The sequence below is a fragment of the Salvelinus alpinus genome, chromosome 1 (genome assembly GCF_045679555.1).
Source record: "Salvelinus alpinus chromosome 1, SLU_Salpinus.1, whole genome shotgun sequence".
NCBI lineage: Eukaryota > Metazoa > Chordata > Actinopteri > Salmoniformes > Salmonidae > Salvelinus > Salvelinus alpinus.
Window position 1 is genome coordinate 105,160,447 of NC_092086.1, and position 15,775 is coordinate 105,176,221.

The 15,775-nt window shown below is 42.1% G+C and overlaps 1 protein-coding gene across 1 annotated transcript in view; it reads right to left on the reverse strand.

Moving 5' to 3' along the window:
- Positions 1-8,257, reverse strand: part of LOC139567576 (zinc finger protein 721-like) — a 30,962-nt gene extending 22,705 nt beyond the window's left edge. Inside the window, exons 1-2 of the mRNA XM_071388941.1 lie at positions 7,987-8,257; positions 4,240-5,210 (exon numbers count right to left, since the gene is read on the reverse strand). Coding sequence (XP_071245042.1) covers positions 4,240-5,210; positions 7,987-8,149 — 1,134 coding nt within the window. The 5' untranslated portion in view covers positions 8,150-8,257. The remainder of the gene's footprint in view (positions 1-4,239; positions 5,211-7,986) is intronic.
- Positions 8,258-15,775: the final 7,518 nt, after the last annotated feature.

Consider the following 15,775-nt stretch of genomic DNA (forward strand, 5'->3'; position numbering starts at 1 on the left):
TTGGGGTCACTTAGAAATGTCCTTGTTTTTGAAAGAAAAACTCATTTTTTGTCCATTAAAATAACATCAAATTGATCAAAAATACAGTGTAGACATTGTTAATGTTGTAAATAACTATTGTAGCTAGAAACGGCCGATTTGTTTTATGGAATATCTACATGGGCGTACAGAGGCCCATTATCAGCAACCATCACTCCTGTGTTCCAATGGCACGTTGTGTTGGCTAATCCAAGTTTATAATTTTAAAAGGCTAATTGATCATTAGAAAACCCTTTTGCAATTATGTTAGCACAGCTGAAAACTGTTGTCCTGATTAAAGAAGCAATAAAACTTGCCTCCTTTAGACTAGTTGAGTATCTGGAGCATCAACATTTGTGGGTTCGATTACAGGCTCAAAATGGCCAGAAATAAATACCTTTTTTCTGAAACTCGTCAGTCTATTGTTGTTCTGAGAAATTAAGGCTATTCCATGCAAGAAATTGCCAAGAAACTGAAGATGTACATTAGTGTCTAGTATGAGAAACAGATTCCTCACAAGTCCTCAACTGGCAGCTTCATTAAATAGTACCCGCAAAACACCAGTCTCTCAACGTTAACAGTGAAGAGGCAACTCCGGGATGCTGGCCTTCTAGGCAGAGTTGCAAAGAAAAAGTCTTATCTCCGACTGGCCAATAAAAAGAAAAGATATAGATGGGCAAAAGAACACAGACACTGGACAGAGGAACTCTGCCTAGAAGGCCAGCATCCCGGAGTCGCCTCTTCACTGTTGACGTTGAGACTCGTGTCTCCACCAATTTGTAAGTCGCTCTGGATAAGAGCGTCTGCTAAATGACTTAAATGTAAATGTAAAGTGTTGGTCCCATGTTTCATGAGCTGAAATAAAAGATCCCAGAAATTTTCCATACGCACAAAAAGCTTATTTCACTCTAATTTTTAGCATTTCTCCTTTTCCAAGATTATTATGTCGTTCTGTCCCTGAGCATGGCAGTTAACCCACTATTCCCTGGGCGCCGAATATGTGGATGTCAATTAAGGCAGCCCCCGCACCTCACTGATTCAGAGGGATTGGGTTAAATACGGAAGACACATTTCAGTTAAATGCATTCAGTTGTACAACTGACTAGGTATCTCTTTCAAATCAAATCTTATTGGTCACATACACTTGTTTAGCATATGTTATTGCTCCGACAGTGCAGTAATATCTAACAACTTCATAACATATACCCAATACACACAAATCTAAGTAAAGGAATGGAATTAAGAATATATAAATATATGGACGAGCAATGTCAGAGGGGCATAGACTAAGATAGAGTAGAATAGTATAGGATACAGTATATACATACGAGTTGAGTAATGCAAGATATGTAAACATTATTATTCTAAAAGATGTTTAACCTTTATTTAACTAGGCAAGTCAGTTAAGAACAAATTCTTATTTACAATGATGGCCTACCCTGACCAAACCATAACCCGGACGATGCTAGGCCAATTGTGCACCGCCCTCTGGGACTCCCAATCACAGCCGGTTGTGATACAGCCTGGAATCGAACCAGGGTCTGTAGTGACACCTCTAGCACTGAGATGCAGTGCCTTAGACAGCTGCGCCACTCGGGAGCCCCAGTGACTAGTGTTCCATTTATTAAAGTGGCCAGTTTATCCACCAGACAGGTGTGGCATATCAAGAAGCTGATTAAATTAGCATGGACATTACACAGGTGCATCTTCTGCTGGGGGCAATAAAAGGCCACTCTAAAATGTGCAGTTTTGTCACACAACACACTGCCACAGATGTCTCAAGTTTTGAGAGTGTGCGCAATTGACATGCTGACTACAGGAATATCCGCCAGAGAATTTAATGTTATTTCCCTACCATAAGCCGCCTCCAACATCGTTTCAGAGAATTTGGCAGTACGTCCAACTGGCCTCACAACCGCAGATCACATGTAACCACTTCAGCCCAGGACCTCCACAGCCGACATCCAGGCTTCTTCCCCTGTGGGATTGTCTGAGGAGGGGTGTGCTGAGGAGTATTTCTATCTGTAATAAAGCCCTTTTGTGGGGAAAAACTAATTCCGATTGCCTGAGCCTGGCTTCCCAGTGGGTGGGCCTATGCCCTCCCATGGCTATGCCCCTGCCCAGTCATGTGAAATCCATAAATTAGGGACTAATGAATTTATTTAAATTGACTGATTTCCTTCTATGAAGTGTAATTCAGTAAAATCTTTGAAATTGTTGCATGTTGCATTTATATATTTTTGTTCAGTATAGATGGCTACAGTAGTTGCCTTGGTAACCAAAGAAACATACTTGCTAGTTTAGCACTCTGAGCACATTCTGGCACTCCAGAGTGAATTTACGAACGCACCCTGTATTCGATACAGCACTGCCTTTTGTGCCTTATTGCTTAATTAAAAGTACGGATGATGGACGTACTGTTGCTTCATGCATCACCCTGATACTAGGTAGCTACGTCCCACGCCGCTGCCTGGCAGTAGTGCTTGTCAAGCGGGATCATGGGCACAGTCGTTGTTGTTCATGCCCTCCCAATTTGAGTAGACTGTGTGATAAAAATGGCCACGCTAGCTACCGCCAGCGACACGTTCATATACCCAATAGGAAGCTTTACTGGGTACCACGGGCAGGTCTCAGCTCGGCAGGCATGTCCATACTACACCGGTGCATTTCCCATGCCGCAACAGAATAGAAAGATGCTAAACAAATGATTTTGTATTCGATTTTTGCATTGTTTAAAGTTGATAGATCATTCACGCAAATTAAGGGACTGTACAGTGAGACTGGGAGTGTAAGCATGCCTCCAGGATAATGCCTCCAGGATATATGAACAAAAATCCATATGATAAATTGCCTGAATTGATGCAATAACAATAAATAGAACGATACATTTATAAATGTGCACCACTGTTTTTTAAAAAGTAGTATTATATTTTAAACTACAATTACTAGTCTGGTGGTTGCAGCCATCAATTGCCCCATTAACGGCCATATTAGCAAACATTTCATTTCAAACTCCACAGTATGTCAGACTGGCCTCTAATTATATGGTTGCTTTCGAAAAACGTCCACTCCTTTTGAAACCCCCACTTTTCCAGAGATATGCACTGCACTGAGAGATCACTGAGAGAGGACGACGTCGCAGCTGGACACCTCGTGAAAAGAGTGTCCCAGCTCAGTGCTGCCCCTCAGAGTATCTCAAGTTAAATGCCGACCGGGGTACTGCAGGCTGCCATTAGCTACTAAGTTATCCTTAACCTCAGTGTGGATTTTTTTTTTTTTTTTTATCGTTTCAATGACATACATCTGGTGTACCAGAAGCAATTATTGGTTCCACGATTGTCTTCTAATTTGTATTTATTTACACGAAGATTGCCATTTTCCGGGGATCCTGTATTCGGCAAACAATGCCAGCAGTACTGCGGTCGGCCTTGAACTTCGTGGCTTCAATGAGAGAGGGCAGTGTTCCCTGATTTGATCCAACTTTATTTTTCAAATCTCGTCTTTATCCCCCCCCCCCCCCCCCTTTCCACACTAGAGGGCGACCTCTAACAGTTAGTCAGCTCAGAAGTAGCTCCTAGTTAGACCTACCATAAAAATAAACACTGTACATCGATTCACATACTAGACTAGTTTAGCCTACTCTGACGAATGATAAATTGACATAATGAAAGAACTTGAGGTAAACTTGTGTACAGTAGAAAACCCTATGTATACGTTACACCTTTCTCTGTCAGTTTCAATGAAATAAACTCTAGGGTGTGTCAAATAAAAACAGGGATCATATTGGTCTAATGGACTTCCTCAGTCATACTAAGACTGACCTCGGTGTTCCTGGGTGAGAGAACTCAAGAATGCCATCTAGTGTTCAAACATGGTTTTACAACATTGGTTAAAAAAAATGCTGTAACCATTATCCCACTGAGCACTTCAGGAAGAAAATGGGGGATCTAACCAAAATTAACATTATATTTCTCTCTTAACATAGTTAGTGTAACCTAGTGATACATGAGGCACGAGTATTTTCATAGCATGTTATTAAGCAACTCTCGAATCAATGCAGACATGAGGTGCCTCAGTTACAGTCTGCAAAACATCACACATGCTATAGTCCTCTAGTGTTACAATAATATGTAGAATTAGTAGCATTGAAGAGAAGGAATGTCTCTCATTCTCTTTCCAAACACTGGCTACATTGAGAATAGAAGACGGTCTAATCTCTCATGGGCTCTTTCCACTCCAAGGCATTTTTCTTCTACCTCCCTCAGTGTGAGTTCTGAGGTGTCCCTTGATATGGCTGGACTGACTGAATCCTTTCCCACAGACAGGACAGGAGTAGGGTTTCTCCCCCGTGTGGACCCTCAGGTGGGTCTTCAGATGGACTGACTGGTTGAAGCGTTTACCACACACGTGGCAACGGTACGGTCTCTCTCCAGTGTGGATGCGCTGGTGCTCCTTTAACCTCCCTGAGTAGCTGAAACTCTTGCCACACACACCACAGTGGAAGGGCTTCTCCTTATTGTGAGAACACATGTGGACCTTGAGGTAACTGGTAGAGGTGAATGACTTCCAACAGACTGTGCAGAGGATTTGCCTGTGACTAGTGTCACCACTGTGTGGTACTGTGTGGGATAGCATGTGTGCCTCCAGTTGGGAAAGCTCACAGAACACGGCTCCACACTGAGTACATGAGTGTGTCTGTGTGTCCTCTGGTCTCCTTTCTGGATCTCTCGAAACATCAGTAACACTGTCAGTGTTCTCACTCTGTGTTCTAGAACAGTCTGGATTTACTGCAGAGAGAGGCTGAGACTGAGGGGAGTCACTGGTTGGTTCTGATAGTGATACTCCATAGCCCTCTCCATCAGGTTCTGTTTTGATCTGTTCAGTTGTGTTGGTCAATAGAGAGTCTCTCTCTCTGTTCTCCACAGTTTGGGGAAGATGTGTGGGCTGAGGTGGCTCCTGATCACAGTCACTTTTCACACAGGGAGGAATGATTATGGAGTCTTCTTTGGTATCAGCCACCGGCCCTTGAATCTGCTCTACCTCCTGACGGGTCCTGAGTTCACCCTGTTCCTGTTTAATCTGTGTGTGCTCTGTGTCCTCCTGCCCCAGACTGGGGCTCCACTCCTGCTCACAGCGCTGTTGCTCAGAGGGAGTTTGCTGCTCTGAGACCCAAGAGACAATGGGCTGAGGAGCTGGTGGAAAGAAGACAATAAATGACATCAATGAAAGCTGTTGACGCTTGATTGACAAGACCAACATTGTGTTAGCTAGCTTGTTCTGTTAATGTAATAGCTATGTCTCTGGCTGAATCCAAGATCACCCCTTTCCCCACTCCTCTATTTGCACAGTCACCTGTGCCACTGCCATTTGCACACATCTCCCAAAGCAGAGGGAGTGAAATTTATGGATGGTGTAGGGGCTAATTAGGTACTTCGATAACCACTTTGACCGAGCCAAGGAAGCTAATTCTTCACCATAAAAATGCACCGTTATAATAAAGTATTCCATGTGTTATCACATTTCAAATCAAACTGTCACATGCGCCGAATACAACAAGTATAGACCTTACTGTGAAATGCTTACTTGCAAGCCATTAACCAACAGTGCAGTTCAAGAAGAGTTAAGAAGAATATTTACCAAATAAACTAAAGGAAAAAATAATAAAAAGTAACACAATAACATAACAATAACAAGGCCATATACAAGGGGTACCAGTACTGAGTCAGTGTGCGGGGGTACAGGTTAGCTGAGGTAATTTGTACATGTAGGTAGGGGTGAAGTGACTATGCATAGACAATAAACAGCGAGTAGCAGCAGTGTACAAAACAAATGGGGGTCAATGTAAATAGTCCAGTGGCCATTTGATTAATTGTTCAGCAGTCTTATGGCTTGGCGGTAGAAGCTGTTAAGGAGCCTTTTGGTCCTAGACTTGGCGATCCGGCACCGCTTGCCATGCGGTAGCAGAGAAAACAGTCTATGACTTGGGTGACTGGAGTCTGACAATTTTATGGGCTTTCCTCTGACACCACCTATTATATAGGTCCTGGATGGCAGGAAGCTTGACCCCAGTGATGTACTGGGCTGTACGCACTACCCTCTGTAGCGCCTTACGGTCAGATGCAGAGCAGTTGCCATACCAGGCGGTGATGCAACTGGTCAGGATGCTCTCGATGATGCAGCTGTATAACTTTTTGAGGATTTGGGGACCCATGCCAAATCTTTTCAGTCTGAGGGGGAAAAGGTTTTGTCGTGCCTTCTTCACAACTGTCTTGGTTTGTTTGGACCATGATAGTTCATTGGTGATGTGGACACCAAGGAACTTGAAACGCTCAACCCACTACAGCCCCGTCGATGTTAATGGGGGCCTGTTCAGCCCGCCTTTTCCTGTAGTCCACGATCAGCTCCTTTGTCTTGCTCACATTGAGGGAGAGGTTGTTGTCCTGGCACCACACTGCCAGTTCTCTGACCTCCTTCCAATAGGCTGTCTCATCGTTGTCGGTGATCAGGCCTACCACTGTTGTGTCGTCAGCAAACTTACTGATGGTGTTGGAGTCGTGTTTGGCCTCGCAGTCATGGCTGAACAGGGAGTACAGGAGGGGACTAAGTACACACCCTGAGGAGCCCCAGTATTTAGGATCAGCGTTGCATACATGTTGTTGCCTACCCTTACCACCTGGGGGCGGCCCATCAGGAAGTCCAGGATCCAGTTGCTGAGGGTGGTGTTTAGTCCCAGGGTCCTTAGCTTAGTGATGAGCTTCGTGGGCACTATGGTGTTGAACGCTGAGCTGTAGTCAATGAACAGCATTCTCACATAGGTGTTTCTTTTGTCCAGGTGGGAAAGGGCAGTGTGGAGTGCGATTGCGTAATCTGTAGATCTGTTGGGGCGGTATGTGAATTGGAGTGGGTCTACGGTATCCGGGAGGATGCTGTTGATGTGAGCCATGACGAGCTTTTCAGCCTTCATGGTTACCGACGAAAATAGCCTACTATTCCTGTGATGAGTAGATTGGATAGTCATAACTTAGTCTAATAATATAACTCAAAACACTGTTCGCAAAAAAAACTGTTCATTGAGTGCGTAGAGTAGGCCTAGCGAGTGTGTACTAGCTAGCTAATGTACGGCATGTAGTGAAGTAATGTTAATTGGCTTTGTACTGTTTCAAGTACTCTCAATGGCAGTTGTTGTGGCATGTAGTGCAAGTTCACACAAAATAATGTTGAGGCCTACCTAATTATAAGACATAGGTGGCAACCTGTGATAAATAGCTATCTAGCATTACACAAACACCTGTGTGTAAGCTAACAGGGGATGTAGTGTGGTTCGTCAACGAAGCACACAGGTTGTGCATCTGTGCAAAACTGCTACTGTAAGTGTTTCTATATTTGAAATATTATGTATTGCTGATATGAAAGATAAGGGGAATATCAGCATGTGTTTAGAAAACGTGTTTGAAAGCGATGATTGGCGTTTCTAAACAATAAAACACAGCTTCGGAATTGTAGTTCACGTGGAGCCAACTGGGGTGGAATGTAATAGCTGGAAACCCTAGATATGGAGAAGGGTTTCCGAGAGTTATGGGAATATTGTAAAACGACTGTGGGGTGTTATTAATTTGAATGCTCGTTTTTATTATTTAAAAGTGGAACATGTATTGCATTTCAGTCACCAGTGTGTCCCAAACTTTATGGGTTTATTGATCCCCTCGCCACCGAGGGCCGTCTAAACGCGTTGGTTGGGGTGGTTTGGGATTGACGACTCTCCGCGAGTAGATACAATCGGTTGTTTCCGGTTTTCAGTGTTTAACCTAACGGCCGTTTCCCCTAAAAAAAAAAAACCTCCACCCAGGCGTCTCTTTACGCCTGCTACGTTAGGTATTCGCCGTCTCTCTGCCCTACAGACTCAAATACTGTAGAATACAACGTGTACGTGTAAATTAGAAGAGTACAGTAGTCTAGATGGCTACATACCCGGTGTGATCAAGTGTCGTTTCAGGTATTGGTTCTCTCTCTTTGTCCGGGTTATTTCTTCCTGGTATTCGGAGATCGTGTCTCCGACCACTCCAAGTATCTCCTCGGCAGCTTGCATCAAACGCTCAGTTAGATACACATTCAGATATTGTAATTTAGTCATTGTTTGAAGATTATCGGGAAAAAAATATCTTCCTGAAATACACGTAGCTAGCTAGGGCTTGTTGTCAAATTTACCGCTGTGAAGCAGGCAAGAATAAATAAGTACTTCCGGTTCATGGATTTTTGGAATCCTTCGGAATAAGAGTTCCGTCCTGTTTACTTTGTAAATGAATAATTAGGTCGAAAATTATGGAAAATGTACACTTATCGATATTTTATACTAGTTATCATTCAAAGAATCATGTATATTATGATTTATTTGTTCACTTTAATCCAATCGTTTTTCATATTATACATACACAGCAAAAGGGGATCCATTCTATGCAGGAGCACTTCTAGTTTCCAAATACACAGAGTTTACACCCAGAGGAGCTTTTACTGTGAAACAACGTACAGATCGTTTTGTATGGTGCAATAGCTATACATGTCCAATTTGAAATCCAATATATTTTTTAAGGTTGATGGGCCACTCTGTAAGGGCTGCCAAATGAGCATCAACACTCCTATGGATGTAAACTCTGCGGATTTAAGTGCTCGAAGTGCTCCTGAGTAGAATGGACTCCACTTTAACAATGACAGAATGTACATTAAATGGTGTAAATACTTGTATGTTCAATGTGAAAAATGTACTGAACATTGTGCAATACGAATGGGCTAATTAAGTATGGGATGATTATGCATATTGTTATTACTATTATTAATATTATCATTAATGTTTTGTTATTTGTATTACAAAAAAAAAAAAAAGTTTACAATTGGCTCATTCATCCCCCTCCTCTCCCCTGTAACTATTCCCCAGGTCGTTGCTGCAAATGAGAACGTGTTCAACTTACCTGGTAAAATAACGGTAAAATAAATAAATAAAATAAAATATTTGTATTACTGTGACCTATCTAGTAATCATTACTTTTAATGCTGTTAACAATATCAATGTTATAATAATATTTGAGCTATAAAGGCGATTAACTTTATTCATTTTTTCATATTGTTTAACAAAATTTTAAGTCTGCTTACTTTTCCTCAGAAAATTGTACTAATTTTGAAGGTTTGTATTATTTTTCACCCTATTCATTGTAGGACTTATATTTTTAAGGAAAATCCCTGAGGACTTATTCTTTCTAGGTCTTGCTCAGTTGTGTAAAAAAAACTTTAAAGTACCACTTAAGTCGTTTTTTGGTATACTTGTACTTTACTTTTTAAAATGTTGCCTACTTTTACTTCACTACATTCCTAAATGAAATAGTGTACTTTTTATTCCAAACATTTTCTCTGAAACCCAAAAATACTTGATAAATGGTCCAATTCACACACTTATCAAGAGAACATCCCTGGTCATCTCTACTGCCTCTGAACTGGCAGACTCACTAAACACAAATGCTTCGTTTGTAAATTATGTTTGAGTGTTAGAGTGTGCCCCTGACTACCCATCAATAAAAAATAAACAAGAAAATTGTGCCATCTGGTTTGCTTAATATAAGGAATTTGAAATGGTTTACACTTTTACTTTTGATACTTAAGTACGTTTAAGCAATTCCATTCACTTTTGATACTTAAGTATATTAAAAACCAAATACTTTCAGACTTTTACACAAGTTGTATTTTACTGGTTGACTTTTACTTTTACTTGGGTCATTTTCTATTAAGGTATCTTTACTTTTACTTAAGTATGATAACCGGGTACTTTTTTCACCACTGGGGTTGCTTATTCTTGCTAGCCGAACTGAGGTGTCAAACTTGAAGAGAAGGGTACAACTGCAGGCCGCAATTCAGGGCGTTTCTGCATCTGCAGGAACCGACTACTTTATTCTTCTATTGGTACATTTTTAAGCTAGGACTCCAGTACGTGAGGCAGGGGCGCTCCAGTACAGTAGATGGCGGGAATGCACCTTAATGTTGGATTCCAACCACAGATAAACCCCACAGAAGAGGCGGAGGTGGAAAGGGTAGCTAACCATAGCTAGTACACACAGGTATGTGGAGGTGAGGGGCACTACGGGTGTGTACTTGCTACCGTTTCCGCCCCGCCTCTTCTGTGGGCTTTATCGGCTGTTAGCAACACCGTATGCTAGCTTGCTTGCTAACTAGTTAGCACACGTGTCGCCCCAGCCTCGCGCTAGTGGGAGGCAGGGGCGACCGGTACAGTGTCCTTCGTCCCCGCCTGTCGGATACGGTTCTCTCTGGTAAACGGCAGACGGGGGTTGGGGACGAAACCATGTGCTAAGTGTTGCTCCCGCCTGCTGTACTAGCAGGGGAGTGTCCTTCGCCCCCGCCTGTCTGGTCTGTTTTCCCGCAGTTCAATTAACAACTGTGAGGGAAGAACACTGTCTAAATGCAGCGGGCTGCAGTTGCACACTTGGAACGCTGTAAGCACGGAAGTGACGTCGGCACTCTAGTCGCATATGGCCGTGTTTACCATAGAAATGTAGGAACGTAAAATGTATTAATTCTAAAGGATTGTTAATCTCTGACATTGCTTCTACATCTGCATTGCTTACTGTTTGGGTTTTTATGCGCCACTACACAACAGTGAACAATACACGAATTGCACTATAACGTTGACAAACGGTGCCCACAAACTGTTAGTGCCTACAGAAAGCTGTCCCAATAGCAGTCCCAACAGCAGAGTCCCAATAGCAGTCCCAACATCTTACCACTGCTACACCTGGCTATCAGTGGAGCCTTGTCTGGCAGTGAAACAGTTAATTTAGCCTCATTTACTGCCTTAAAAAAAACATAGCTGATATGGCTGACTTGCTTAAACAAATGTGGTTTCCACTGACACTTGAGATGTACAAACTATGGCATAAGGGAACGACAAGGGGATTAGAGGAAATCTGTAATTTCGATTAAGACATTAATGAGCTAGGATGGACGTAGTCAAAATAACTATTTGTTCAGCACTTTTGAAATGTACAGAGACAGAATTCAGAATATGGGTCGTTCTTACAGTGTTCTCGCTGTACACCAAGTCAGAACCGTAGGATAAATAAAGGGGGTATATAAGCAGACAATGAAAGCTCTTACAATATTCAATGATTACATTTCTCTAAAACAGGTTATAGGCTACATGTGCACCACCAAGTCAGAACAGTAGGTTAAATTAAGAGGGCAAAATTGACCAAATTATTAGGGCGAGGCACATGGGTTACTAACAGCTTACTACACAACATATACTTAGTATTACTTTCTTAGCTACAGTATACATATCTCCCTAGCATATTGCAGTATTTATGCAGCAACATATAATACATTTTTGGACGCAACTTGTTGTGCTGTGCTCACTTGAACAGAAAGGTGGCGTGGCGGTCCTTCATGGGCAAATTTTGTCATAAAAAGTTGTCATCAAAGTCTGTCATTCTCTGGATTTGTGGTGTTTTCAAGACAACTGGGAACTCTAAAAAAAAAACAAGGTTGAATCATGATGATGTCAGTGATCTTCAGGTTGTAGCTCTAAAAAGAGGCCCAAGTTCCCGACTTACAATTCCGAGTTGGATGACCGTTCAAAACGTATTTTCCCAGTCAGAGCTAGTTTTTTCCCTGAGTTCCCAGTTGTCTTGAACTCACTGGTCAGATTTCCCAGTTCCGAGTTAATAGTTGTTTTGAGTGCGACAGAAATCATGCTGGATTGACAGCATGGCCAATGTTGAATGTTTTCATTTTAAGTTTGGAAAATAGACCCTTAAACTTAGAATTGGGACCACACCCACTCAACTGAATAGGAGGCTAGTGATTGCTTTGCAATACTTGCAGTTAGCCACGGATTCCTTCCAAACCACTCACTGTTGAATTTGCGATTTCCAACTTGTTGTGTAATGTTTATATCCAATGGCCGATTAGCACCGATACGTTTCATCTATAATTTCTCTTCATTATTTCTCTTCATATGACAAGGATTCAAAATTATTTGCCAGTAGATTGTCGACTTCATTCATGATGATAACTGCTAGCTAAGATTTTGAAAGTAAGTCCAATCAAAGCTACTGTAGATATGTGATTTGACGTCATTTTATATGTAGCCGATGACCTTGAGCTTTCTTGGAAGGGCACTTCTAATGTAACTCTACAGCAGCACCCAAGGGGCTTGAATATGAGCTCTACCCTTAGATTTGGCAGTGATGTAGAGTCCTCATGGTTTTATTATTATTTTTTATTTCACCTTTATTTAACCAGGTAGGCAAATTGAGAACACGTTCTCATTTACAATTGCGACCTGGCCAAGATAAAGCAAAGCAGTTTGACACATACAACAACACATAGTTACACATGGAGTAAAACAAACATAGAGTCAATAATACAGTGAAAAATAAGTCTATATACAATGTGAGCAAGTGAGGTGAGATAAGGGAGGTGAAGGCAAATAAAATATATATATAAATAAAAATATAAAAAAAGGCCATGGTGGCGAAGTAAATACAATATAGCAAGTAAAAAAACAAAAACAAAAAAAAACACTGGAATGGTTGGTTTGCAGTGGAAGAAGGTGCAAAGTAGAGATAGAAATAAAGGGGTGCAAAGGAGCAAAATAAATAAATACAGTAGGTAAAGAGGTAGTTGTTTGGGCTAAATTATAGATGGGCTATGTACAGGTGCAGTAATCTATGAGCTGCTCTGACAGCTGGTGCTTAAAGCTAGTGAGGGAGATAAGTGTTTCCAGTTTCAGAGATTTTTGTAGTTCGTTCCAGTCATTGGCAGCAGAGAACTGGAAGGAGAGGCGGCCAAAGGAAGAATTGGTTTTGGGGGTGACCAGAGAGATATACCTGCTGGAGCGCGTGCTACAGGTAGGTGCTGCTATGGTGACCAGCGAGCTGAGATAAGGGGGGACTTTACCTAGCAGGGTTTTGTAGATGACCTGGAGCCAGTGGGTTTGGCGACGAGTATGAAGCGAGGGCCAGCCAACGAGAGTGTACAGGTCGCAGTGGTGGGTAGTATATGGGGCTTTGGTGACAAAACGGATGGCACTGTGATAGACTGCATCCAATTTATTGAGTAGGGTTTTGGAGGCTATTTTGTAAATGACTGTGACAGAACACTGAACACAGAATAAATGTGTGACAGAACACTGAGCCAATCACGGCGCAACTAGATAACATTACCAACCCCTATGCTCTGTATTTTCCGCCGGCTGCCCCACCACCACAGAAAGCACTGAGCTAGGCTGAAACACCTGCATTTTGGAGCTGCCTTACTCAAGAAAGTAAAAAAGAGACCATGTTTGTATGGAGGCTTTATTAACTCAATGATTTTTAATGATTTGTTTTACATTGTTTGCAAACTGATATGACACGTATTAATGCCAAAATAACATTTTAAAAAGGTAACCTTTTTGCTAAAAATGCGGAGCTCAGAGCCCCACCTGCCCTGAATGACGGTTCGCTACTGAGTGTTTGTTTTTCAATCATCTTACCATTGCAGTACTTGATCCACCTATTTTTCAGCTTTCATCTTTATTTTTTGCCTTCTCCTCTCCTTTCCCACTAGAGGGCAACCTCTAACAGTTAGTCAGCCCAAAAGTAGGCCTACCATTCATGGGCCTACCATAAAAATATACGCTGTACATTGATTCACACACTAGATGCAAGTGTATCCACTGCGACATATGTTATTTTTCATCATGTCAAGTTAAGGGAGGTAAACTTGTGTACACCTCTGTCATTTTCAACGAAATGGACTCTAGGGTGTATAACATAAAAACGGGGATAATGTTGCTAATGAACTTTCTCATAGTTCTCATACTAAAACTGACCTGAGTGATCCTGGTTGGGTGACGTTACAAGGCTGTTTTGAAGAAGGAAAAGTTTCACAGCCGTTCTCTGCCCATACAGTCTTCTGAAATTAACACAAGCTGAAACGCACTGCTCCACAAACGCACGCACACATACACACACACGTGTCCACAAACGTACATATTACATAACCATTACAAAATCACTGCTCTGAGTGCCTGCAGTCTATTGACACAGTACTGAAACGAGATACAAACAACACAACCATCACTTGAGATAGGAGTTAAATTAATGAGAAACATAATTTCTGTTGGCAAAGGGGCTTTCTGCTTTAATGACTTGCTGCAGTATGCAAGTGCTCAGACTCAGAGCTCTTCGGACCCAGCTCCACGAGGGGGCTAAAGGGGGCTTAGCCCTCTCAGTTCAAACTCAGTTTTAGTTTTGTCCTTTATAAAAATAGCAAGAAAGTTTAAAATGATTGAGTGACAGGTTGGCGCAAAAACAAATCTGTGTATTCGCTGTGCTGTGTAAGGAGGGCTATGAAAAGCCACTGGGTGGTTAGGTATGACTCATTTTGGGTTTCCATAAAAAGCAGGAAGAGTCACTTCTCATCTGTGGTAGGCTAAGTGAATAATGTGATACGCCTGTAATATTTGATTTATAAGGGTGGGGCCAAGTTTACAGTTGAAGCTGCTTTACTCATCTGCCTCATGCCGCACCACAACCAAGTTGAGTAAGCTTCTTAGCTAGCATACCCACCCTTCTACAAGCGCTGCCAGGATAATGGCTCTACCTCCAACTGTTCCTGACGATCTTGGAACAGTGGAACCAGCCCAGGGTAGCCTAGAATCCTACACTAGCCGCAGGTTTTCTGTCCAAAAATGTTAATTTAATTGCAACTGGTTCATGAGAAGAGAGTGGCTGGAATACCCGGTTACTGCAGATACGGCATTTTGTTTCCCGTGTCGAAAGTTCTGTGTTGGGACCAATGCTAACGCAGACAAGAAATACGTGGTGGAAAGTACAGTAGGCCAGCAGGACAGAGGAGAAGAGACTGATACACTCAGTTGGATGCTGTCATTGGTGAGATGTCAGAACGAATCAGCGAACGCAACAGCCAACTGGTGGAGGCCCTGTCTGCCATTGACCCAGAGAGCCATGACTTTCTAGATGTGAAAAAGGTGAAACAGTTTGGTGGAAGCTGAGCTTAGTGTCACTCAGCAGTTTTTGTAGAAAAAATAACATCTTTTGAGTTCCTTTGTCCATGACAGAAAAATATTTCACCACCCCATTCCTTTTTCCACGCAACTTCATTTAAGGATATAAAGTGAGTTTCCTGTAAACAGTATATGTTCAATTCCTTTTCTTTTAGCCACGTAAAGACTGATCTTTTTTTATAACTGGCTATACTTATTTCACCCCTTACCATAACTAGATACTATTCTCAGTCTAAATTGACCATAATTAGTGCTTGTGTAACGGATGTGAAATGGCTAGCTAGTTTGCGGGTACGCGCTAATAGCGTTTCAATCGGTTACGTCACTTGCTCTGAGACTTGAAGTAGGGTTTCCCCTTGCTCTGCAAGGGCCGCGGCCTTTGTGGAGCGATGGGTAACGACACTTCGTGGGTGACTGTTGTTGATGTGTGCAGAGGGTCCCTGGTTCGTGCCCGAGGTCGGGGCGAGGGGACGTACTAAAGTTATACTGTTACACTTGTAAAGTTACTGACATCAGAGCTATTATGACGGTCAAAATTACAACTTTCAAATGTCTGATATTTAGAATTCAAGAAATAGGTTCTAGCAATATTTGTTTTATTCCCTTGCCTGTGAGCCAATGCCACAGATGTTAGAAAATTGAGACAAGATATTATGTGTGTAGTAAATCTGAGTAGGTTGATGTGTA